Source organism: Sordaria macrospora, chromosome 5 (assembly GCF_033870435.1).
Source record: "Sordaria macrospora chromosome 5, complete sequence".
Classification (NCBI taxonomy): domain Eukaryota; kingdom Fungi; phylum Ascomycota; class Sordariomycetes; order Sordariales; family Sordariaceae; genus Sordaria; species Sordaria macrospora.
Window position 1 is genome coordinate 1,655,036 of NC_089375.1, and position 25,114 is coordinate 1,680,149.

Here is a 25,114-nt window from a genome sequence, read left to right on the forward strand (position 1 = left end):
CCCCCTTTGCCTGCGTGCAGTGCCTTTGGCATTCAATCGGTGCCTAAGATGCCCTGCCGACGCCAATGTCTAATGTCGCACCGTTCCTATTCCTCATCTCAACCCCGTCAAATGTCACCCACTGTCACCTCACACATTCAATCACAGACCGACCGAAACGAGTCCATGTACGTACAGTACCGGTACGTACCCTCGGACTTGTCGACGAGTTGGGTGGCGCCCCCGAGTTCAACGAGTTGCCACTAAACCCAATGGGAGCCCGAGCATGGGGGCGGTTGGCGGACTCGCGCTAGACCCGATTCGCTCAAGAAAAGCCAAAAAATGCAAAATGCACAAATTGCGGATCTCCATGTCTCAGCCTCTGATTGGCGGCCGCAGGCTGTCGAAGACACGCACGAAACGACGAAAAAAACCGGCTTCTTGAAAGTCGCAGTGCTTGCTTGCTCCCCAGCTCCCGAACTTGCCAAGACATCTTTTTGAACATTGGTCCCGGCATCCGCGAACCGCACATGAGCCATTTCCACTTGGCTCTTCGATGGTCCGAGCTTCTTCAAAAAGCATTGAATCATCTCCACATTGAAATCTGACCGAATCAGGCATGGTCTGTGATCCCCGGCCAGAACTTCTTTCTTCAATCTGAATGTCGACATCTGGGGACTGGTCTTCATCAATGTATCAAACGAATAAACAGTCTACGACCACGACGGGTCCAGATTCTGATGCTGACAGCTGCAATCTGACCAATGGCCGCCAAATGGACTGAAGGACAGATCCGAGAACAAATTGCTTCTTGACACCTTGCAAACCGACTTCGTCCCTTTCGCCCCGCCGTTGACTTGCGCCCAATCAGCGATCAGGTCCAACATGTGACATTGAAACTTCAACTTCACGCACTTTTTTGAGATGCGTTTCCCGAGCCACGGCAGAACACACTATGCGCGGGAAGTACCTATCTCGCAAGATAGGAGACAACTCAAATGTACAATATGCTCCATGCACGTAGTGAGATTCAACGTGACCGTGGAGTGCGGCGTAGTTGAACGGCGTTGCGCGAACACGAGGCATCATGCCGCTGCAGAAGCAAGGTACAGTGGAGGAGCTTCAGCAACACCACCTCAAAAACTGCAAAAGGCGAATTCAACCTACCTTAACGTGCTGGAGCTCAACATCTGCTTTTGCAAATACACAAAACCCCCAAAAGAAAAAGATTAGCCATTCACAAATTCGCTTGTGTTTAATATTCAAGTTATTGCAAGTGTCACTACAATAGAATTATACCTGGTTCCTGTGTCTAAAACTACTGTGTACGAACCCTGCCGGGCCATCTAGCTAGGGTGGCTGCTCCACCTGAGATCTCGACCCAGCATCCCGTTTTGGGAACTTTTAGAGTTTAGTTCTAGGTACCCTACCTGGAGACGAAATAAAACAACCACACACTTCACATCTCACTTATACCCGAAATCTCATAAACCCAATCTCGTCCACCCTCACCTTAACAACTCCCCATCATCTCATCATCACAACTAACATCACATATACATACAAAATGGCGGACAACCAAATCCCAAGCTCTGTCGCCGATGCAGTCCTCGTGAAATCCATCGAGATGCCCGAGGGCTCTCAAAAAGTCGAGGAGCTCGACTTCAACAAGTTCAAGGGCCGGCCCATCACCGCCGACGACCTGTTGCAGGGGATGAAGCACATGGGATTCCAGGCTTCGTCCATGTGCGAGGCCGTGAGGATTATCAATGAGATGGTACCTACATTCACCTACCCACCCTATCCCTCAGCCTCATTCAAAGACAGGAGTCACACTAACACACTCACAGCGCGCCTACCGCGACCCCCAAACCTCGGAAAAGACCACCATCTTCCTCGGCTACACCTCCAACTTGATCTCCTCCGGGCTGCGCGGCACCCTGCGCTACCTGGTGCAACACAAGCACGTCTCGGCCATCGTCACCACAGCCGGCGGCATCGAAGAAGATTTCATCAAGTGTCTCGGGGACACTTACATGTCCTCCTTTTCGGCTCCGGGCGCCGACCTCCGCTCGAAAGGTCTCAACCGTATCGGCAACCTCGTCGTGCCCAACTCCAACTACTGCGCCTTCGAAGACTGGGTGGTTCCCATCCTGGACAAGATGCTCGAAGAGCAAGAAGCCTCCAAGGACACCGACAACGAGATAAACTGGACACCGAGCAAAGTCATCCACCGCCTCGGCAAGGAGATAAACGACGAGCGCTCGGTCTACTACTGGGCCTGGAAGAACGACATACCGGTATTCTGCCCTGCCCTGACCGACGGTTCGTTGGGGGATATGTTGTACTTCCACACGTTCAAAGCCTCTCCCCGCCAGCTCAAGATCGATATCGTCGAGGATATTCGCAGGATCAACACCATTGCCGTGAGGGCGAAGCGGGCGGGCATGATTATTTTGGGAGGAGGCATTGTGAAGCATCATATTGCTAATGCGTGTCTGATGAGGAATGGGGCGGAGAGTGCGGTTTATATCAATACTGCGCAGGAGTTTGATGGAAGCGATGCCGGTGCGAGACCGGATGAGGCGGTTAGTTGGGGGAAAATCAAGGTGGGCGCGGATGCCGTAAAGGTGTATATGGAGGCTACGGCGGCGTTTCCGTTTATTGTGGCGAATTCGTTTGCTAGGGAGGATGGGTTGTAGGTTGGTCTAGTTGGCTGCGGGTTAAAGAGGGATGAGTCCGCAGGGGGTTGGAAGGGATATAAGGTGAAAAGGATAGGCAAGGATAGGCAAGGAAAGGAAAAGGTAAAAGGGTAAGGGGATCCAAAAGTCAATTGTTTCTGTCTTTGTCAACTCTCGTGCGCGGTCTACTGGCCATCGATTATGTGTGCTGTTGGTGGTCTTGATTAGAGTGAATCTCTCTTTGAGTACTTGACTCTCACGGCCGTCGTTGCATCCTTATTCAGTTCTTTCGCGACACCTGCAGCCAATTCATCCAACCTTCCGTTAGTGACCTTTGCCATGAGTTCTTAGATGTATGAGGTCTCCCTCGCAAGCATCCAGAACAACCCTGGCTTTGCAACACTGCCAGTCTCTCTTGAACCTGAGTTGCTCATCACTTCAAGAGCTCTTCGACAAGAACATATGCACCTATGAAACCGAGAGCACATGGTGGATCCAATGCCATCTCAATGGGACCGACATTCAGGCTCAACATTTAAACCACCTAACTCCGATTCATTTACCAGACCATACACACAATACATATACTTCCATAACCCATATATACATCATCATAACCCCCGCTCCATCTTTCTGTCATCCTCAGTTCAACGTGCCTGTTTCACGTCCGACTTAACTTCATACCACCCTCAGTCAACCCAGCGTGCCTGTTTCCACGTCCCACGTCCCACGTCTCACTTCTCACACGGGCATCTGTTCACGTCAGCGGAGCCCCCTTATCATCCACATCCTCCGGCCTCTCCCTCGTCCTGGCCCCCAGGACAGCTTTTCCAACCGCACTATCATTCGCCTTCCCAATCTCCCTGGTAATCCAGTGCCCAATATCCGCCACGCGATCCAGATCCACGCCCGTATCCATCCCCAAGCTCTCCATGAAATACACCACATTCTCGGTTGCCACGTTCCCCGTCGCTCCGGGGCTATACGGACACCCGCCCAGCCCTCCCACGCTGCTATCAAACGTGCGAATCCCGTGCTCCAGCGCCACCGCCGTGTTAACCAGCGCCTGGCCGTAGGTATCATGGAAGTGCATCGCCAGGTCTTCGTTCCTGATTCCTGCGCTGGACAGACAGCTCAAAAGTTCCTTGGTGCGCGGCGCGGTGCCCATGCCTGTCGTGTCTCCCAACGAAATCTCATCGGCGCCCATTTCTAGTAAAGTGGTAGCGATGCTGGCCACGCGGTGCGGGTCGACGTCATACCCCTCGAAGGGGCAGCCCAGGACCACGGAGATGTAGGCGCGCACGCGCAGGTTGGCGGCTTTGGCTTGCTGGATTACGTCCTTGAAGCGGGTGAGGGAAGTGTCGATGGAGCAGTTGAGGTTCTTTTGCGAGAAGGACTCGGTGGCGGCGGCGAAGACGGCGATTTCCAGCGCGGGCTTGCCGCCTTCTTGGGCGACCTTGCTGGAGCGGCCCGCGGTTTCGGTCTCGAAGGCCTTGGGGTACTGCGAGAGGAGGGAGAAGGCCGAGTCAAGACCTTTGGTGTTGGGGGCCAGGAAGGAGTAGGTTAAGGGTACGGGGGAGGGGGGAGGGGTCTTGAGGAGGTGTTCGAGGATTTCGGAGGAGTTGGCCATCTGTCCGAGGGGGATGGGTGTTAGTCGAGAGTATACATACACCTCGTAGGTTATGGAAAGGGGAAGTAAACAAACTGAACTCACCTGCGGCACCCACTTGGGCGAGACAAAAGCGCCGGCCTCAATGGTCTGGAGTCCCGTCTTTGCTAGCCTCTCGATCAACTCGATCTTGGTCGCCAGCGGTATCGACTTCTTTTCATTCTGCAGTCCATCACGGGGGCCAACTTCCACAATCTTCACGCGGTTATCAAACTTGGGCTGTTGAGTTGACTCGGACGAGCGCTGGTTGCTGGAAGTCGCATAACTTCTGCTGCTGCTGTTGTTGATTGCGGTCCGGTGGGCACCTTGAAGGCTAACTGGGGCGGCAGCACGCCGGTGGACCGAGGTCCGAAGCAGCTGTCGGGGGAGGACTTGAAGGGAACCGAATCTCGACATCTTTGCGGCCATGAATAAAATAAGATCAATTGGGATAGGGGAGACTGGAGTAGGTAAGAAGGACAAAGGGTAAAACTATCATACACAACAGAGAAAGGGGAATTACAAAGGGATGGGAGATTGTCCCGGAGCTTCCTGTCGAAGTTGACGGAACACACGAACGGATGGATGTCAGTTCTCCAATCGCCAAGTGACGTCGCATAGCATCGGGATTCCATTGGACCCCCCTGCTTTCCCCGCATCAGCTTATGGGGAGTTTAGCGCATTGTAACGGCGCCATCTCATGTGATTTGGCGTCGTCGGTCGTACTGCAGGGGAAATCATTTGCCGGCCCGCTCCGCGACAACGGCATCTCCATCGCATCGAAGTCTGGATGATCATGAAGATGAAATGGGCCGATGAAATGAATGGGACGTGGTTCGAGCTGACACGCTCAGAATATCGGCCCAAGACAGTGGAACGTAAGATATTGGACAAGAACACCTTTGATTCTAGACCTTCAATCATGTACAAGATAGAAACAAGAAACACGCCCAACAGAGTCTATCTACCGGTATCACAAAAAAAACCAAAATCCCTTTTAATAACTTTTGACATTAATCACATTCTCTCTCTTCCACAAATCGTAAAGCCGCCTATTGCTTGAGGTCCGACTCCTGGACGTTCTCAGAAACACCGTTTCCTACGGTATCCTTTCCGGAGTTGATGGTCTGCTTGAGAGGAGGAAGCAGGCTCTTGGCAGTGTGCCTGGCCTGCTGCGCCAAAACGGCATCCATAATCACCAAAGCAGCCATGGCCTCAACGATAGGCACAGCGCGAGGAACGACACTGGGGTCATGTCTGCCCTTGGCGGCGAGAACGCCCTCCGAAGAACCATCGTAGGTAGCAGTAGTCTGCTCCTGGCCGATGGTGGCAGCAGGCTTGAAGCCGACTCTGAAGTAGATGGGCGCACCGTTGCTGATACCGCCCTGGATACCACCGGAGAAGTTGGTCTTGGTGGTGAGCTTGGGGCGAGGAATGCCGTTACGAGCAGCACCGCTGGCAGCCACGCTAGGAGGGTTCTCGGTGTTCTCGGCAGAGACGAAGGGATCGTTGTGAATCGAGCCGGGAACCTCGCAGCCTCCGAAACCGGAACCGACCTCGAAGCCCTTGGTAGCAGGAATGCTGAGCATGGCGTGGGCCAGCAGAGCCTCCAACTTGTCGAAAGCAGGCTCGCCCAAGCCGCTGGGAACGTTGCGGATGACGCAGGTAACGGTGCCGCCAATGCTGTCGTGGTTATCCCTGAACTTGGTGATCAAATCCTCCATGCGCTTATTGGCCTCAGCATCGGGGCAACGGACGGGTAGGTAGCTGTCGACGGTCTCGCGGGTGATGGAGTTGACGAGCTTGAGGAACTCGGGGTTGGTGCTCGGGCTGGGGTGTTCGGCCGTGGGAGGGAAGAGGTGCTCGGAGCCGACCGAGGAGACGAAGGCGACAATCTCGACACCGTAGGCGAGCTTAAGGTACTTCTCGGCGATGGCACCAGCAGCGACGCGACCGATGGTCTCACGGGCGGAGGAGCGGCCGCCACCGGAAGAGGCCTTGACACCATATTTCTCGAGGTAGGTCCAGTCGGCGTGGGAAGGACGGGGGTACATGTCCATGGTCTTGTTACCGTAATCTGAACAGAATAAAACATTAGTGACAAGCAGAACAAAGAGCCTTGTGATGTAGCGGTCGGAACTCACCCTTGGGGCGCTGGTCCTCGTTCATGACCAGCATGCCGATTGGTGTTCCAAGAGTGACACCGAACTCAGTGCCGGACTGTATGATGACTCTGTCCTTCTCGTTTCTTGGGGTGGTGATGGCGCTCTGTCCGGGACGTCTGCGGGTCATTTGGGGCTGGATATCATCCTCGGTGAGCTCCATGCCGGGAGGGACGCCATCGACAATGCAGCCGACTGACTTGCAGTGCGACTCGCCATAGCTGTTGCTTTGTTAACGATTGATGATGCCAATTGGCGTTGCAGTGCTTTTGCAGACGTACGTCGTGACACGGAAATACTGGCCAAAGGTAGACATGGTTGCGGTGGGTTTGATGCGATTCGGAGAAGATGCGGAGGGAGGAGGAAGTTCAAAGTTGCCTTGTAAGCTATGAACTGAAAGAAGGCGTGATGGTGGCCCTGATGGTGACTCAGACAGGGGTCTTTGGGGATCGTCACAGAAAATAAAAAGTGGAAGTTCTGGCCAACAATCTGCACGAAAGCTAGAACCCCGGTGTTGATGATGTTCACGATATTCTACAGCCTTAAATACAAAAGATGACTGCAGAGACTCAAAGGTTAAGTCTTCTTCCAGAAACGAAGTCAGACCAGGGGAATCTGTCCAAATTCCAAAGAGGAAAGAGAGATGCCCCTCGAACGCCGTCATCGGCCTCCCCCAAGGACCCCTGGCTGCCGCTAAGGATCCAGATCGGAGCACGGACCACACCTTGCGTCTGTAGTCACCGACACGGAGGGTTTTTGGTGTTTCACCAATTACCCGGAACCGCCAGGGTTGGGTAAGGCGAAAGCTGATGAAGCTGAAGCTGAAATCTACAGGGGGGAACGTCAACGCCGCTGGAACCCGCCTTGCCGTTTGACATCTACAAGTGGATCAAAAGTCATCCGGGGATGCCTTGATCACTTCCACTCAGAGCTATCCAGTCCTGTCGTCGTCGTCTTGTCAGTATGGCAACCTCTACCTACCTTCAACAGCTTGAGGCCGGCTCTCTCGGAGTGGGATGAGTGAGACTGACGCCAGTCAGTAGACATCAAAGACACTCCAAGATGGCCGCCTTGCTCCTGCGAAGCACAACCGGTGGCATTCGTTGCTTGACAAAGGGTCCGGCCTTTATCAGCACTACCACCACAACTACTATCTCGTCCAGACTTGGCTTCTCTCGTCTCACCAAACTCCGCCGGTCTTATAGCACAACCATCAGCCAAGATCTGTTGAACAAAAAGGTTCAGGTCTATCAGTCAACTTCCAATGACCCATACCTGAACCTCTCCATCGAGCACCACCTTCTCCAACATTCACACCCAGACTCTTACGTCCTCTTTCTCTACATCAATGACCCCTGCGTCGTCATTGGACGTAACCAAAACCCATGGCTTGAAGTCAACTTGCCTGCCCTGCAAGAAACAGAGGACATTAAACTGGTCCGTCGCCGTTCCGGTGGAGGCACCGTCTTTCATGACCATGGCAATGTGAACTGGAGCGTCATCTGCCCACCTGCTGTCTTCGACCGAGACAGGCATGCCGAGATGGTTGTCCGCGCGCTCAAGGACCTGGGAGTTACCACCGCCAAGGTCAACGAGCGTCACGACATTGTTATTGCCGGTGACGGAAGGGGCAATGGAAAGGATGTCTTCAAGGTATCCGGGTCCGCCTACAAGCTTACCAGGTTGAGGTCACTTCACCATGGCACATGTTTGCTCAACTCCCCGCAGTTGAAAAACATTGGCAAGTTCCTGAGAAGTCCCGGTGAGCCGTATATCAAGGCCAGGGGCGTGGAGAGTGTGAGATCGCCGATTCGGAATGTTGATGTCGACACGCAGGAGTTTAACAAGCGCGTTGTGGACGAGTTCCTCGCCATGTACGAAGAGCAGTTTGGTGAAGATGTAACAGTAGAGCGTGTTGGGGAGGACTTGAAGGACATGAGCAATATCCGCAAGGGCATGGACGAGTTGACGGTAAGCACAAGAAGCCCCAATAGCCCATCTCTCATTGTCGGTGATTTATACTCATATCCGATAGTCTATTCCTTGGATATACGGCCAGACACCCCAGTTCACCTTCTCTTCTCGTCCAACTGAAGATGACCCAAGGGAACGCCCGCCGCTTGACCTTGACGTACAGTCAGATGTAAGTAATTTCTCCGCGTCTTAAGGAGGCCTCGGAAACGCTCTTCTTTGGAGATCAAGCTGGCTAACATGTCTTTAGTTCAACATCGAGTTCACTCTCCGCCATGGTGAGATCCAGACCGCCAATGTTTCTGGTCTCAAATACGAAGGTCCCGCTACAGACAAGGATTTCTACGACGGAATGATCAGCAAAGCCCTGGCCAAGGGTTCAGACGATGAGAGTGCAGTAAAACTGTACGAGATCAAGGACTGGGCCGCAGTTCTCAAATCGGCTACCGCCGGGCAGGGGCTCAAGGTGTCGGATTCTTCTCTGAACAGCCTATCTGAGTGGTTGAACAAGGTGTTTCCTGGGAGTCACTTCCGATGACCTCTCATTGATGGCAAAGAGTGACGGAAATTGGGAATACGTTCAAGCGGGACTCGGATCGAAGCTGGAGGCAGCAGATGATATGCTCGCTGGGGCTGCAAACAACCACGCCCCTACGGATAGACGGACATAGTTGTACGAAGAGAATTTAGTGTACATACATGACATACTTTGATCAATCCCTCGAACGTGCCGTATTTGGCCATTTAAATAGCCCTGTGGTTTTGTAGTCCCGTGTAAGTTGTCAAGGCTTGTGTCGAATACCGTATAAGGGTTAGGGTTGAATATGACGCCCCCAACAGATGGTAGCTCAACGGACCCTTGCAGGCAATCGTCACTGGCCCACGCTGTACCACCCGATTAGGTACCTCTGAGGCTCCTCTAACAACAGCTTCCCCCACTGCCATCATCTCCAACCACGGCACCGTTCCTTGCGACAACCTCAACAACAACAATTTACCGAATGAAAATGCGACCATGGCGTTGACGTGGAGGTCGTTTGACTTCTTTGATGCCACCAAGATCAAGATCGCCGACGACGAGACCCGCGCCCTCTTCGAGAGCAATGACATCTCCAGCGTCTGCTCCGGCTCCGATAGCCTCTTCCTCGGCACCTACGATGGCCACGTTCACATAGTTGGGCTCAGCTGGAAGATAGTCCGGAGCTTCAAGGCATACGAGACGGGGCCCATTACCCATATGCGCCAGGTCGAGGGCACAAGCTTGCTAGTCACCGTTGCTGTACGTTTGTTGCGACGGCGACTTACACGCGCTTGGAGGTCTTGGAAGAGGGAAAACATGCCAGGCTTACTGACATATGTTGTTGTTATGAGTAGGAGGAACCCAGCACCAGCGACTCGATCAACCAACCTATACTCAAGGTCTGGGCTCTCGACAAACCGGTCAAGAAGACAGGCATTCCGACTTGCCTAAGCACCGTTGCTATCAACAATGGCAAGAAACCGTTTCCGATATCCGCCTTTACCGCGACCGAAGACCTGTCCCAGCTCGCTGTGGGCTTTGCGAACGGCGCCGTTACTGTTATCCGAGGCGACTTGATCCACGATCTGGGCACGAAGCAGCGCATAATCTACGAGTCGGATGAGCCCATCACGGGCGTCGAACTGCGCCTTGACGCGAACATTACGACTTTGTTCATCGCTACTACATCGAGGATATTGAAGCTGGCGATTTCAGGCAAGGGCCATGGCCAGCCACCGAGGACGGTTGAGGACCAGGGTTGTGGTGTTGGCTGCATGTCGGTCGACAAGGAGACCGGAGATATCGTGGTTGGCCGGGACGATGCGATATACTACTACACGCTGGAGGGGAGAGGGCCGCCCATCGCATACGAAGCGCCCAAGAAGTTGGTCTCGGTGTACCAGGACTACATTGCTCTTGTCTCTCCGCCCACTAATACTGGGGAGTCGGACACCATGCGACGACGATTCTGGGGTGCCACGGCCGACAGCATCTTCACATTTACGCTCATACATCCGGCCCTTAGGATCATCGCCCACAGCGAGTCTGTCCTGTCAGATGTCAAGCACATTGTTCAGATATGGGGTGACGTGTTTACCATTACACAAGAAGGACAGGTAGGCTGCTCTGGTGTCTCCGGGGTTGTTCCAAGACTGACACATCAAAGGTATTCCGCTATCACGAGAAATCACTACAACAGAGACTCGACATGCTCTACCAACGAAACCTCTACACCCTCGCCGTTGAGCTGGCTCAGAAATCCGGCATGGACGCGCACCAGCAGTGCATCATATTCCGAAAATACGGCGACTACCTATACCAGAAGGGAAACTACGACGAGGCTATGACTCAGTATATCAAGGCAATCGATACCACGGAACCGTCTCAGGTCATCAGAAAGTTCTTGGACACGCAGAGGATACACAACCTTATCGGGTATCTCGAGGAGCTCCATGAACGTGGCAAAGCGACGTCGGATCATACCACTTTGTTGCTGAACTGCTATGCCAAGTTGAAGGATGTGGACAAGTTGGAGAAGTTCATCAAGTCCCCTGGAGACCTCAAGTTCGATTTGGATACGGCCATCTCCATGTGCAGGCAAGGCGGCTACTACGACCAAGCCGCATATCTTGCCAAGAAACATGGTGAGAACGACCTTGTCGTTGACATCCTTATTGAGGATTCCAAGGCCTTTGACGATGCGCTTGACTTCATCTGGCATTTGGATCCTGGCACAGTAAGTCTACCTGACACAGCATCGAGGGAGTGGTGTCGAAGTAAGAGCTAACACGATCAGGCCTACTCCTGTCTTATGAAGTACGCCCGCGTGCTCATTGAACATTGTTCACTGGACGCAACACGTCTTTTTGTCGACTATTATACCAGCAAATATAAGCCAAGGATCGATCCTCCTGCTGCGTCCCCAGATGCTCCTGTCACAAACAACGGGGGAGGCTTTGTAACGGGAGCTGCAAACGCTGTCCAGAACCTCAGCAACCTCTTGCCACTACCATACATGAACCCATTAGCTGTATCATCAAACAACCAGGCGGCAGCCAAGCCAACCGTCAGTGATGCCGAGGTGGTCAAGCCGGAGGAGCCGGCAACACCGAAGTATACACCTCCCCGTCCTCGTACGGCCTTCTCTTCCTTCATCGACCATCCGGACGAGTTCATCATCTTCCTGGAAGCCCTTCTCAAAGAAGGCACCAACTCCTTGTCAGAAGCCGACAAGATCGACATCCACACCACCCTCTTCGAGATGTACCTCCACAAAGCCAACGAGAAGCCAGGTGACGACCAACACCGAGAAGAATGGGAATCCAAAGCCAAGTCTCTCATCATCTCATCACCCTCAAAAGAGACTCTCGCCACAGCACCACCACCCATAACCCCAGGCACCCTGCCCAAGATCGAAAACTCCAACGTCCTCCTCCTCTCCCACCTCGCCTCCTTCCGCACCGGCACCGTCCTAATGCAAGAACAATCCAACCTCCTCTTCGACATCTTCCGCTCCTACACCTCGGCACGAGACACCAAGGGCGCTATCCGCGCCCTCCGCAAATACGGCCCTTCTGAGCCTCAACTCTACCCCCTCGCCCTCTCCTACCTCACCAGCTCACCCACCATCCTCTCCGAAGCAGGCGAAGCCGAGCTCTCGTCCATCCTAGAGAAGATCGACCGCGACGGCCTCATGGCGCCCCTCCAGGTTGTCCAGACACTAAGTAAGCACGGCGTGGCAACAATGGGTATGTTAAAGCCCTACCTGCAAGGAAGGATAGAGCGCGAGCGCAAAGAGATCAGGGAGAACAGACGAGACGTGGAAGCCTTCCGGAAGGAAACAGAGCAGAGACGGCAGGAGCTCGAAGAGCTAGAAACCAAACCGCAGGTTTTCCAGGCTACGCGGTGCGGTGTGTGTGGAGGCGGGTTGGAGAGGGAACTTCCCGTTGTGCACTTTTTGTGCAGACATAGTTTCCATGGAAGGTGTTTGAGGGGGGTTGCGGGGGTTAATATTACTGCTGGTGGTGGTTTAACAGCTGGGACTGGGGCTGGCGGAGAAGCGGGTGATGGAGAGGCCGAGTGTCCGTTGTGTGCTAAGGATAATGCTACCATTAGGGCGCTGAAGAAGAGTCAGGAGGAGAATGCGGAACGGCATGAGTTGTTTAGGGACGATTTGGAGAGGAGCGAGGATCGGTTTAAGACTGTTGCGGCGTGGTTTGGTAGGGGGGTTATGAGTGTGAGGAATGTTGAGTGACGGGACTGAAAGGGAGGGAGTGGGTGGGAGTGGGTGATAAAGAGGGGGGGATTGAGGCTATGAACGATGGGTTTTATGATGAATGGTTAGTTTTAGCAAGTCTTACGTAGCACAGAGCAGAGCAAGAGCATGAAAGGAGTTTTTGGTTATAGGTTCAATGAATGAAGTCTTTTTATATGTAAACGTCAAACTATTACTTTCTTTCTTCTACTTGGACTAACTCATATCAACGAGTTGAATGATATTGTGTTTGCTTGCGAAATGTGAGTTTGATGTCACACATGAACAATCTTGTCTTTCTGTTCATCTCCACAGATGTATATGCACCAGTGCCGAATCTTCTTCCTCTTCTTCTTCTTCTTCCTCACTCAGTGTTTGAATCATTGTTCTTCAACCAAAACCATAACCTTGAGCATAATAATGATAACCATTTTCGTTCTCTTTCTCCTTCATCCTTAATACCCGATTATTTCCAGCCTGGAGGTTCTTGTTGTAAACCATTCTGTCCTCTTCTCTATATACTCTTGAAACTCTTTTCACTCTCAAGAAACATCAACAGCAAATATCTTATCACCCTCTCAGCACCTCCGCTCACCAACCCCTTTCCCATCACCATTCATTCCCCAACAACATCTCTTCACATCCACATCCACCAATCCCCTCTTTCCCTCCCTTCTCACCCACAAACCAAAAAACCCACACTACACTACAATCTTCCCGAACTAACCATCTCCCAAACCCCCACCGCCCTCTCCAACCCCTTCACCATGCCCTCAAAAACCGCCCACACCGCATCCCTCCCTCCTCCCACAGGGACCCACCTCGCCTTCCTCCCCGTCTTCTGATAATACTCTCTAATCTCCCTCTTCCTCTTCTCCATGATTTCCTGTCTCCGCTTCTCCGCTTCTTCTGCTAAAGCCTCGATGCGTTGCTTGGAGCGGGTGAGAGAGTCGGCCAGGTAGGCTAGTTCTTGTGCTTTCTCTGGGTCCAAGGTGGTGGAGGTGCTGTTGAAAACAGTCCAGAATTGCTTGAGGAATTCAGCTGTGGTAGCGCAGGTAAGTGTCGCGCGATGCGCGATGTCGGTGGGTAACGACATGGGCCGTTCTTCTGACGCGTTTGTGGTGTGGGATCCGTGAGAAGTGAGGTGAGAGCGGGCAGATTTCATGCCATCTAAGATTTGCGTCTGGGCGAAGCGCAGCGAGGCGCGGGAGCCGACGTGTTGCGGTTTTGGATTCTTCGAATCCAAGGAGGTGCTTTCGTCCTCGGAGTCCGGGTCGACGCCAATGGATCGGTGCAGATCTATACCGCCCCGGCTGTCGGAGTGGAGAGTGTCCATGTCTGCTTGCACTTCGAAGAGCACGTCCGAGGGCACTTGGGCGGCGTAGAGGCGCGCGTCGGCGGCTTCTTGGTCTGTGAGCGAGGGTTGGTTGCCGGTGAAGAAAGTGGATGTGTCCTTGACGGAAAGCCGGATGAGCTGCGCCTCGGCGTCGCCGCGGAGGTCCTGCAGGGCGAGTTGCTGGGATAAAGCGTCGGCGATGCCGTTTTTGGAGTAGGAGGGTGCCGAAGGGTCGACGTCGGAGGGCGCGACGTTGGCCATGATCTTTTCGGAGAGCGAGTTGAGGGTTCGGATGATGGGGATGTTGGCGCGCGGGCGCATCTCGACGTCTTTGAGGTTGCCTGACCGGAACCCGCCCTGGTTCTCCTCGTTGGCTTCGATGTTGATGATGGGTGGCACGCTGGTAGCGGTGATCTTGGCGGGCACGGCCATGGTGTTGTCGGCTTCGAGATACTTGTCGAATAAGGGGTCGGTGTTGTCGTTGTCCGTGATGCGCTCGCCCCGGAGCTTCTTGGATAGGCGACTGAGGAAGAAGCGGGACCAGAACTCAGATTCTGTGAGCTTGGGGACGTTCTCGTTGTAGATCCGCTTGACGAGAGGATGCTGTTGGAAGATGAGCTGAACTTGCTCATGGTTGATGTTCAACTTGAGCTCGCCATTCTCGGTTCGTGGCTTGATTGTTGATAAGACGTTATATGAGCCCTTCTTCTGGTTCAACTCGATGGCATATGCACGTAGCAGGGTGATGCGGGTGGCCCAGAACTGATTGTTGAAGGAGGTATCCGATAACGAGTCTGGTTTGGACGACTTTGCGTCGTTGTATATCTGAGCCAACGCCTTATCCTTCTTCATGAGAGACTGCTGAAGTTCTACATCGGCCTTTAGCATGTCGTCTTCGAACCAGCGGAACGGCAAATGCTTCGAGTTCACGGCACTGGCCATGGCCATGGCGGCAGAGGCGCCGGCGCCGTTAGGGCCAGCCTTTGCCGGCTTGGGTAGCGAAGGGTCGTCACCACGAAGCTCAGCAATGATCTGAGAGAGAATATCTTTGATAGCATCGGCCTCATTCCTGGCTTCGGTGCCGTGTGTGAACTGGAAGGGGTAGGCAGCCGGATCGGCGCCAGGGGCCTTGGGCTTCTCGACGACCCTTAAGACGACCTTGGGATTAGTCTTGGGAGTCTGTTGGAGGTTTATGATGTTGGATACGGAAAGTGAGATGACGGGCGGGCCAGTGCCCGGTAAGGGACTCCATATCAGGGCTGTCTTGTCTTCGGACAATGTGATGATGCCCTCTCTCTTCTTGAAAGAGGCCCGTCCCCGGGGAATCTCAATCGGGGCCATGTTGGCTGCCTAGAGGAGGCTGACGACGCCTAGGCTGTGGAGGTACGGACTGACAGTCCTCCCTATCCGCCCTTCGGATCTCCAAAGTCCACGCCCAGTTCCCAGTCCGTAGTTCTTTATACTTGTCTCTTGTAGGATAAATCCGAGTCCGGTGTCTTATAAAGATGGATCAGCCTCGCGATCTTCCTTGACAAGGATGTATCAATGCGGTATCCAATGTTACAGCGTGCTCGTGTACTACGCCTTACTGATATCGGAGAGAGAGAGAGTCGTCAAGGTACACGGCGGGATGCCTTTTGTTTTAGACGAGGAACGTGGTGATGCAGTGTAGTAGTATGTAATGCCAAGCAAGCCCAATCCAGGTCCCGTCCGTCAGTCTTGAAAGAGGCGTTGGCCGTTGCGGATGTTGTTGCTGGATGTGAGTGGTGAGTTTATGCGCAGCAGGCAGGCGGCAGCTGAGGGCCTGAGGCTAGGCTACAGTGGAGCACTAACAATTCCCATGGTCGCCCTGTCAAAGACTCGAAGCGGTTCGTTCAGCTCGGGAGATTTTGAACCGACTGGCCTGACACTGGCAGGGCAGCTGCCAGGCTAGATCTCTGGCGAGCTCTGGGCAACGAACTGCTGGGAAATGCCAAGCAACTGAAACCAGCGCAGAGCTTGGACAACAGGCGAACCTGTCACGGCCAGCCAATGGGGAAGGGCAGGTTTGACACTGGGACGTGCGATCGATGCCGCAACTGGTTCATGAGATCGGATAATAAAAAAGACGGTGGCAGCTGACGATGCAGGATTTTATATGTGGTCAATTACACAATCGAAACCAGCCTTCAACTGTCATTTCGACAACCCTCGAGACGAGATGGAAGAGATCCAGACTCTATTCGCTTCAGACAAAATGGGCTTGGATATGACTTCAAAAAAGTCACAAGGCGGTCAGTGGTAGTGTAGTCTCGGTAGTGTAGCGAACCCCAAAACTCAAAACACATCGACCATGTCTTGACTAGCGCAGTTCCATCAGTTCGATGCAAAGCTTCGAAAAGTTCGTTCGAAGGATGGAACCGAAAACGTTACCGTACATTTCCACGTCCCAGTTTTGCCCCACCTTGAATTGGTAAGATTACTCACTTTGGATGCAGTGGCGTTGCTCCTTGTTGCTCCAAAAAAGACGGGAACCGTGATCTCCGGGGAAAAGGGAGCCTCCAGTCAAAGTCAGCGGGAAGTGCGGGAGCCAATGCGTAATGAAATAATTAGCAGCACTGACAACGACTCTCCAGACCGTAACTTCCAGCTCTTCCACAGTTTCCAGCTTGTTGATGACTTGTCATGGAGCCATTTCTGCCAGTGCTCCTCCCTTGAACCGCAAAAACTCCATGACTTCCGGTTGCTTTTGCTGTTTACGTGGTCACCGCTCGAACCGTGAATTCCGTCTTGACTTTGGAAGACAGAGGGAGGGAATTCCTGTACAGATGTGCATAATAGCCTATACTCTATAGAGGATTCTAGTAGATGGAGACTTGTGCATGTATGATGCTTTCAGACACTCTCCAGCCACTTGCAACAAGTAACAACCTCTTTCGTGACTTGTTCGTGTATGTAGCAGGGATAAATTTGCGGCTACACTTGAGAGACTTTGCTGTTGTTCCTCGAGTCTTGAACAAGTTCCCAGTGCGAGAAATCGACAAGCTCGCCCCGTTCGCCGGCTCCACAATGTTAAAGCGATGGGCCAAGAGAAGCATCCACGGGGACTTGTAGCGGTGCAACAGCGGGAGCCAAGGGGGAGCCTCAGCAGGTGCCGTCATCGTCCTCCGCAGGACCGTGCATCTCCCCTGGTGCCCACTGTACGAGCTACTTCTGTCACTTCCACAGAGACAGCCCGGGGAGCGGATGCACAGCACAGCACTCGCTCTTGCACTCAACGCAGGTCGACCGACTCCAGTGGGCAAGTGGACGGAGCAACTCGACACGCAGTGAGGCCCTTTTTTTTCACGAAACCGCCTCCACGTCCAAACTAACCGGCCAAGCTTTTGTCGGCCTCGCTCCGTCTTCTCCTTCCCGCCCCTTCTTCCCGACAACCAACATCAAAAACACCAGCGTCTGTCCTCCCCCTCCCCCCAAATCCCGATCCTCTCGTCTTCTCTCCCCCATTCCCCTCTCCGAGTCGACGACGACCGAGAACCCAGACTTACTCCGCCGCTCCTTTTGCCTTTTTGCGCATACCCATCTCCCCTCTACCAGATTGTACAAGACAAACCCCGCTGTTTGAAGTCTGCTTTCGGTTTCTGCGTCCTAATACCCTCACCTCTCACAACAGTCCACCCATCATGTTGCGCGGTTCTATCCGGGCCCTGCAGACCGCAGGTGCCTCAAAACGATGCTTCTCCCAGGTCTCCCAGACCACCAGGGCCACCCTCAAGCCCGCCGTCGGCCGCCGTCCCATGGCCGTCTCCCAGCAGAGGCGCAATGAGAGCGCTCTCCACAGCCCTCCCGACCCCAACGACAACTTCCTCTCGGGCAGCGCCGCCAACTATATCGACGAGATGTACATGCAGTGGAAGGAGGACCCCAAGAGCGTCCACGTCTCGTGGCAGGTCTACTTCAAGAACATGGAGAACGGCAACATGCCCATCTCCCAGGCCTTCCAGCCTCCTCCCACCCTGGTTCCCGGTGCCGCCAACGTGGTGCCCAACATCGCTGCTGGCGCCGGCGTCGGCATTGGCGAGGGTGCCAACGTCACCAACCACTTGAAGGTCCAGCTCCTCGTCCGCGCCTACCAGGCTCGTGGCCACCACAAGGCCAAGATCGACCCTCTGGGCATCCGCAACACCGATGCCTCCAAGGGCTTCGGCAACATCAAGCCCAAGGAGCTCACCCCCGAATACTACGGTTTCACCGAGAAGGACCTCGACACCGAGTACAGCCTCGGCCCCGGTATTCTCCCCCGTTTCGCCCGCGATGGCCGTGAAAAGATGACCCTCCGCGAGATCGTCGACGCCTGCGAGAACATCTACTGCGGCTCCTACGGTGTTGAGTTCATCCACATTCCCGACAGGGAGAAGTGCGACTGGCTCCGTGAGCGTCTCGAGATCCCCCAGCCCTTCAAGTACTCCATCGATGAGAAGCGCCGCATCCTCGACCGCCTCATCTGGTCGTCCAGCTTCGAGTCTTTCCTCGCCACCAAGTACCCTAACGACAAGCGTTTCGGTCTTGAGGGTTGCGAGACCCTTGTTCCCGGTATGAAGGCTCTTATCGATCGCTCCGTTGACTACGGCGTCAAGGATATCGTCATTGGTATGCCCCATCGTGGCCGTCTCAACGTCCTCTCCAACGTCGTCCGCAAGCCCAACGAGGCCATCTTCTCCGAGTTCGCCGGTATGGCCGGTGCCGATGAGGAGGGTTCCGGTGACGTCAAGTACCACTTGGGCATGAACTTCGAGCGCCCTACCCCCTCCGGCAAGCGCGTCCAGCTCTCTCTCGTTGCCAACCCCTCGCATCTCGAGGCTGAGGACCCCGTCGTCCTCGGCAAGGTCCGCGCCATCCAGCACTACAACAACGACGAGAAGGACCACAAGAGCGCCATGGGTGTGCTCCTCCACGGTGATGCCGCCGTCGCTGGCCAGGGTATCGTCTACGAGTGCTTGGGCTTCCACTCTCTCCCCGCCTTCTCTACCGGTGGTACCATCCACTTGGTTGTCAACAACCAGATCGGTTTCACCACTGACCCCCGCTTTGCCCGCTCCACTGCCTACTGCACGGATATCGCCAAGGCCATCGACGCCCCCGTCTTCCACGTCAACGCTGACGATGTCGAGGCTGTCAACTTTGTCTGCCAGCTCGCTGCTGATTGGCGTGCCGAGTTCAAGCAGGACGTTATCATCGATCTTGTCTGCTACCGCAAGCACGGCCACAACGAGACCGACCAGCCTTCCTTCACTCAGCCCCTCATGTACAAGCGCATCAACGCCAAGAACCCTCAGATCGACACCTACGTTGACCAGCTTCTCAAGGAGGGTACCTTCACCAAGGAGGACATCGAGGAGCACAAGCAGTGGGTCTGGGGCATGCTCGAGGAGAGCTTCTCCAAGTCCAAGGACTACCAGCCCACCTCCAAGGAGTGGACCACCAGCGCCTGGAACGGCTTCAAGAGCCCCAAGGAGCTTGCTACCGAGGTTCTGCCCCACAACCCTACTGCTGTTAACAAGCAGACTCTTGAGCACATTGGTACCGTCATTGGCAGCACTCCCGAGGGCTTCCAGCCCCATCGCAACCTGAAGCGTATCCTTACCAACCGCACCAAGTCTGTTGTTGAGGGTAAGGGCATTGACTGGGCTACCGCTGAGGCTCTTGCCTTTGGTTCGCTCGTCAACGAGGGCCACCACGTCCGTATCTCCGGTCAGGATGTTGAGCGTGGTACCTTCTCTCAGCGCCACGCCGTCTTCCACGACCAGGAGACTGAGGACACCTACACTCCTCTCCAGCACATCAGCAAGGACCAGGGCAAGTTCGTCATCTCGAACTCTTCCCTCTCCGAGTATGGTATCCTCGGCTTCGAGTATGGTTACTCTCTCCAGGACCCCAACGGCTTCAACATGTGGGAGGCCCAGTTCGGTGATTTCGCCAACACTGCTCAGGTCATCATTGATCAGTTCCTTGCCTCTGGCGAGAGCAAGTGGATGCAGCGTACCGGCCTTGTCATGTCTCTCCCCCACGGTTATGACGGCCAGGGTCCCGAGCACTCTTCCGCTCGTATCGAGCGTTTCCTCCAGCTTTGCAACGAGGATCCTCGCATCTACCCCTCTCCCGAGAAGCTTGAGCGTCAGCACCAGGACTGCAACATGCAGGTTGCCTACATGACCTCTCCTGCTAACCTCTTCCACATCCTCCGTCGCCAGATGAAGAGACAGTTCCGCAAGCGTAAGTTCATGTGCCTAAAACGCCCTGTATCTCATCAAGATGCTAACTTTGTCACTTAGCCCTCGTCATCTTCTTCTCCAAGTCCCTCCTCCGCCACCCCGTCGCTCGTTCCGACATCGGGGAGTTTACTGACGACGCTCACTTCCGCTGGATCCTTGAGGACTCTGCTCACAAGACTGGTGAGATCAAGGCCCCTGAGGAGATTGAGCGTGTCATTCTCTGCACCGGTCAGGTCTATGCCGCTCTCCTCAAGCACCGCCAGGACAACAAGATCGACAACGTCGCTTTCACCCGTATCGAGCAGCTCCATCCCTTCCCTTGGGAGCAGCTCCGTGAGAACCTCGACCAGTACCCTAACGCCAAGACCATCGTTTGGGCCCAGGAGGAGCCCCTCAACGCCGGCCCCTGGTCTTACACTCAGCCTCGCCTCGAGACTCTCCTTAACCACACCAAGAACCACGACCGCAAGCACGTCATGTACGCTGGCCGTGCTCCTTCCGCTTCTGTCGCTACTGGCAAGAAGTCTTCTCACCTCAAGGAGGAGAAGGCGCTTGTCGAGATGGCTTTCTCTGTTACCCAGAGCAAGCTCAAGGGCGAGTAAAGGATGTGCGACAAGGGATGTCGATGATGAAGAAAGCCAAGCAAAAAGGAAGCAGCAAAAGTCAAACAACTACCAACACGGCGGAGACCTAGGTCTGTGTATTATGTATGCGCGTGCATGAGGACGGGATTTCGGGGCGGATAGAAAGTGTTCATTGGTTTTGGGATGGGAAGGTGTTATTCTTTTTCCTTCTTCCTCTTCCCTTTTCTGACGAATACTACACGGTGTTTTTCTCTTGTTCATAATTGTATCTGTATTCGGTTCCTGTTCACTGCATACCTGGGTTGTTGGGTTTTTGGAAATAATGAATGGATGTGATACCAAATATTTACTCTCCTTGCACAAACAATACATTCATTCGATGATTGTTCATACTTTATCTCAGTTTCCATGATTCGATCTCAAGTGTCCTGCTTTATTTACTTTCCGTTGTTTTGTTTGGGTTTGGATAGGGGTCAACGAGGGGGCGAGCAGCAACTGCACAGTTCGGTAGCCCCGGAGACCATGCTCTCCTTCCATCCGCCGATCGGACCTGGCAAGGACACGAGATCTCGAGATAGTTCACATAGCTTCCTGCCCAACTGCTACCTCCATATACAGTTGCCGTATCTCAACAACCCAATGCCACTGATAAGGCAGCTATATTGAAGTTGCACTGCACTGATACCCGCTAACGGGGTAGCAGTGGTAGCCCGTAGGGCGGGAGGAAAGCTCAATCCCTTGGCATTGCCCTGCCCTTCTTCCCCTGCACTTCGAAAGCTTCGACGAAGGCTGGTGTAACTTACAATACGTACCTTACAAACATCCGTACCGTATCACCAAGTATCGTCAATCAATTCCACATTCCCAACACAATAACGAACCTCCAGCATTCTCCCTCGCTGCGAATTTTGGCACAAAGGCAAAAGTGGCAGAATCAAGAGAAGGAGGAGGGGTTCAAACCCCCATCTTGTGGAGAAAGAAAGCTCACACTGACACCGTCGACTCCGTCGAGCGAGGGAAGGCCGAAGCGAGGATTACCCGGTGGTTCCGAGAACCCACCTCCCACCCACTTTGGCAGACTCCCGGCTTCTCGGTGATGTCGGGGATTGTCTTGTTTACTCCGCTCGGTACTCCGCCAAGTCCGTTCGACGCTTGTGAGTTTGATCCGGGCGCCCGAGCGCACCAGCATCGACGGAAAGCCGCCAATGCAGCCAACGCCAACGCCAACGCACCCGGATAATGGGTAGTGTCAACGCCAACGTAGCCGGATAATGGGCAGCGTAGCGGGTAGTGTCGACGGTAACGAAGCGCTGTACTATCATACTATGTAGTACTCAAAACAAAGACCAAAACAGAGACCAAAACAGACGAATGGGCATGCAAGAGGGAAGAACGGCGATTGGACAATGGTCAATACAGTGAGCAGCAGAGGTAAAGTACTAGAGGTATGATAACTAGGAACGCACCTGAGAATAGCCTCAAGAGTCAAGGTCAAGAACATGGCATGTACACCGTATTCAAATACGGTCTGCTCTCTTAAAAAGTCAAGTTTCCGAAGAAGTCAAGCCACATCGAAGCTTGGAAGCCTTGGAATCTTCGGCGAACATCTCGCATCCACTGGGCTTCTAGTGGGGCTTTTGGGGCTTTGGAGCTTTGGACCTCCGGGACTTGGGAGGGTTGGAACTTTGGAAGAACGGCATCAACATTGAAACTGGGAATGGCATCACTCCGTGAATACCGTCAACATTTGGATGATACCATGTCCGGATTTTATGGAATCTCGCTTTATTATATCGAGAATGACTGATATACATACAACCGCTATTCTTAAGGATTGATGTCGCCATAACCTTGTGACATTAGTCTATTTTGCTAAATCTGTATAAGAGGTCATGACCAAGGACAACGAGAAACTTCATGGCTACCTTCGATAACACCAGAGCATGTGTATTCGCACTTCGCAGCCTGATAACTTCATTAATCCAGGAAAAAAACGTGAAGTACCTTCACAGTGCACTCAAACGAACGGAGTTGCCAGGGAGTCAAGTTGTTCTCGGTAGCCCGGAATAGAATGGAGTCTGTCTCTCTTTCAGAAATAGCAACATGGAAACTTTGGAACTTTTTGGCATGTTTGAGTCGTGCTTCCCTGACGATCCAAAACCGAGATCTTTGTACGCAGTAATATATTGTATTTGGAAACTGTATTGTATCAACAGTGTGGCTGATACTTTTTCTTCCGTGTACTGTACGTCGGTGTTTATGATCCCGGCTGGATGGATACAGGGGACATTGTGAAGAGGAAAGGGAAAGACGGGCATGTGAACGTCATGTCCCGGTTATGGGTAGGGTGTGCTCAGCAAGGTGGACTTATGGACATGTATCTTGTCACTTCCACGTTGACGACCTCGTCTGGAAAGGCGGCGTGAAAAGTCCTATACCATTTTTATATAGGGGTATCATAACACCAACTCTGGCTGACTTTGCCCTTCTCTACCTCTATCCTAAGCAACTCTCTCAGATGTCCACCTCATTTGTCCGTAGACTGACGGGACTGTCCTTCCAGTATTAACTCAACGCATTGTGATCCTCAATACCTAACCCCCCTTACCACTCAGTCACTCATTGTATCCTAACCTGCCAAGGCCTAACAACACCATCATCACCCGTTGTGACCAACATCTCCTCCTCGCCCTTGCGTTCCGAACCAGCATCATACCTCTTGCACCAAGTGATATGGTTGATCTCGTAGGGTCCATGGGCACTCTTGACGGTGGTAAGAACCTTCCAGCCACCATTAGGAGCAGTAGTTGTTGGGGCGTTGTCACCGTTCGTCATCTCCACGTCCTCGGTTTTCTCTGGTGTAGTGGTGTTGGTAGTAGCCTCCTGATACAGCGCCAAAACACCATCACTTCCCACACTCGCCAACAATCCCGTCTCCGTGCTCCACGCCACCGAGTAAATATCACCCTTATGCACCTTTGGCAAAACAGCCGTGCACTCCCATTCCTCCTTGAGGGATCGGCGCATGGTGTTTGGTACGCCGAATCCCCAGGTACTGTTGCCACTTCCACCGCTTCCTTCTGTAACAGGCTCCTCCTCTTCCGGCTCCTTAAGACTCCAAACCCGAATCACTTCATCCGCTCCCCAGCTCAACAGTCTCGGGAACTTATCGTTCTCCCTAGGCTTCCCCTCCCACGCAACTCCCCACACCGTCCCCTCGTGCCCCTCCAACACCGCAACGCACACCCACTCGCCATCGCCATCCTCCCTCCACAGCCGCACCGTGTTATCGTAGCTCGCGCTCGCCAGGACATCATCGCCGTATCTTCTCGCGGGCGCGTGCTTGCTCTTGCGGCCGGGAACGTCAGGACACCAAGCTACGGCTTTGACGTCGCCGTCGTGTTCTTGTAGTACGGCTACTGTTTCCCATTCATCTTCGTCCTCGTCCTCATCCTCCCCTTCTTCTTCAGAAGATGGGTTGGGATTTCCAACATCTTCCCAGATCCACACGCTTTTGTCTCTAGAGCATGTAGCGAGGTATTGGCCCGAGGGGGAGTAATTGACGCTTTTGACTTCATTCTCGTGACCCTCTAGGACGAGCGTTAGTTCCCACTCGTCTTCTTCTTCTTCTTCTTCTTCCTCCTCGTCCTTATCCTTGTCATCCCCAGACTTATTCTGTAGTCGCACCTCCTGTTCCAGCCTCTCTTCCCTCCGTCCCTGGTCCCAAGTCCATACTCCAGCCGTGGTATCGAAGCTGCCCGTGACCAGCCTCAGCCTCTTTGTTTCCTTGCTGGAAGAAGAAACCTTGCCGCGAGGAGGTTGCCAGGCAGCCGTGCGCACGGAGCGGGTGTGGCCGCCCGTCAGGACGGAGTGTTTGGAGAGCGTGGAGAGCGAGAAGACGGTGACGGAGTGGTGGTGGCAGGTGGCGATTAGAGGGAGGGTAGGGTGCGGGATGGAGGCCCAGGCGCGTTGGTAGAGGTCGGGAGAGAAGGGTGGGAGAGGAGTGACTTCGGCGGTTGTCGCGACGGTGGCCGGGGTTGAGGATTCGGTCGCCATTGTAAGGTTAGGGCTTGTAGTAGAGTCGAGCGGCTTGGTTTTGTTTTGTTTAGGTGATGATGATAGTAGGTAGGCTCGTAGGCTCGTGACTCTTGGGCTTGTAGGTTTGTAGGAGAGCGGCGCTCGACGACGACTCGAGGGTTGGCGTTGGAAATCTCGAGGTTGGAGAAAG

At 53.7% G+C, this 25,114-nt stretch overlaps 8 protein-coding genes across 8 annotated transcripts; 4 read left to right on the plus strand and 4 right to left on the minus strand.

Annotated features, from left to right (window-relative positions):
• The first annotated feature begins 1,256 nt into the window (after positions 1-1,256).
• On the plus strand, positions 1,257-2,999 carry SMAC4_04154 (uncharacterized protein). Its single transcript, XM_003346674.2, has 2 exons — positions 1,257-1,756; positions 1,830-2,999. The coding sequence occupies exons 1-2, from the start codon at positions 1,547-1,549 to the stop codon at positions 2,679-2,681; spliced, it is 1,062 nt and encodes a 353-aa protein (XP_003346722.1). The 5' UTR covers positions 1,257-1,546; the 3' UTR covers positions 2,682-2,999.
• A 139-nt stretch (positions 3,000-3,138) lies between these two features.
• SMAC4_04155 (uncharacterized protein) lies at positions 3,139-4,939 on the minus strand. The gene is made up of 2 exons (XM_003346675.2): positions 4,375-4,939; positions 3,139-4,290 (listed from the first exon to the last, which is right to left on the minus strand). The coding sequence occupies exons 1-2, from the start codon at positions 4,735-4,737 to the stop codon at positions 3,418-3,420; spliced, it is 1,236 nt and encodes a 411-aa protein (XP_003346723.2). The 5' UTR covers positions 4,738-4,939; the 3' UTR covers positions 3,139-3,417.
• A 35-nt stretch (positions 4,940-4,974) lies between these two features.
• SMAC4_04156 (uncharacterized protein) lies at positions 4,975-7,134 on the minus strand (the record flags this gene model as incomplete). The annotated part of the gene is made up of 3 exons (XM_003346676.2): positions 4,975-6,385; positions 6,453-6,691; positions 6,752-7,134. 3 exons carry the CDS (start codon positions 7,132-7,134, stop codon positions 5,361-5,363), a joined length of 1,647 nt encoding a protein of 548 aa, XP_003346724.2. The 3' UTR covers positions 4,975-5,360.
• A 107-nt stretch (positions 7,135-7,241) lies between these two features.
• Positions 7,242-8,979, plus strand: SMAC4_04157 (uncharacterized protein; the record flags this gene model as incomplete). Its single annotated transcript, XM_024655571.2, has 3 exons — positions 7,242-8,441; positions 8,506-8,613; positions 8,692-8,979. The coding sequence occupies exons 1-3, from the start codon at positions 7,533-7,535 to the stop codon at positions 8,977-8,979; spliced, it is 1,305 nt and encodes a 434-aa protein (XP_024511446.1). The 5' UTR covers positions 7,242-7,532.
• A 477-nt stretch (positions 8,980-9,456) lies between these two features.
• On the plus strand, positions 9,457-12,715 carry SMAC4_04158 (uncharacterized protein; the record flags this gene model as incomplete). Its single annotated transcript, XM_003346678.1, has 4 exons — positions 9,457-9,720; positions 9,816-10,577; positions 10,628-11,197; positions 11,258-12,715. 4 exons carry the CDS (start codon positions 9,457-9,459, stop codon positions 12,713-12,715), a joined length of 3,054 nt encoding a protein of 1,017 aa, XP_003346726.1.
• A 62-nt stretch (positions 12,716-12,777) lies between these two features.
• Positions 12,778-15,393, minus strand: SMAC4_04159 (uncharacterized protein). The gene has a single exon (XM_003346679.2). It carries the CDS (start codon positions 15,390-15,392, stop codon positions 13,422-13,424), a length of 1,971 nt encoding a protein of 656 aa, XP_003346727.1. The 5' UTR covers position 15,393; the 3' UTR covers positions 12,778-13,421.
• Positions 15,394-17,376: 1,983 nt separating this feature from the next.
• On the plus strand, positions 17,377-21,563 carry SMAC4_04160 (uncharacterized protein). The gene is made up of 2 exons (XM_066090066.1): positions 17,377-20,303; positions 20,363-21,563. The coding sequence occupies exons 1-2, from the start codon at positions 17,714-17,716 to the stop codon at positions 20,902-20,904; spliced, it is 3,132 nt and encodes a 1,043-aa protein (XP_065947152.1). The 5' UTR covers positions 17,377-17,713; the 3' UTR covers positions 20,905-21,563.
• A 1,942-nt stretch (positions 21,564-23,505) lies between these two features.
• Positions 23,506-24,942, minus strand: SMAC4_04161 (uncharacterized protein; the record flags this gene model as incomplete). The annotated part of the gene is made up of 1 exon (XM_003346681.1): positions 23,506-24,942. One exon carries the CDS (start codon positions 24,940-24,942, stop codon positions 23,506-23,508), a length of 1,437 nt encoding a protein of 478 aa, XP_003346729.1.
• Between the last annotated feature and the right edge of the window lie 172 nt (positions 24,943-25,114).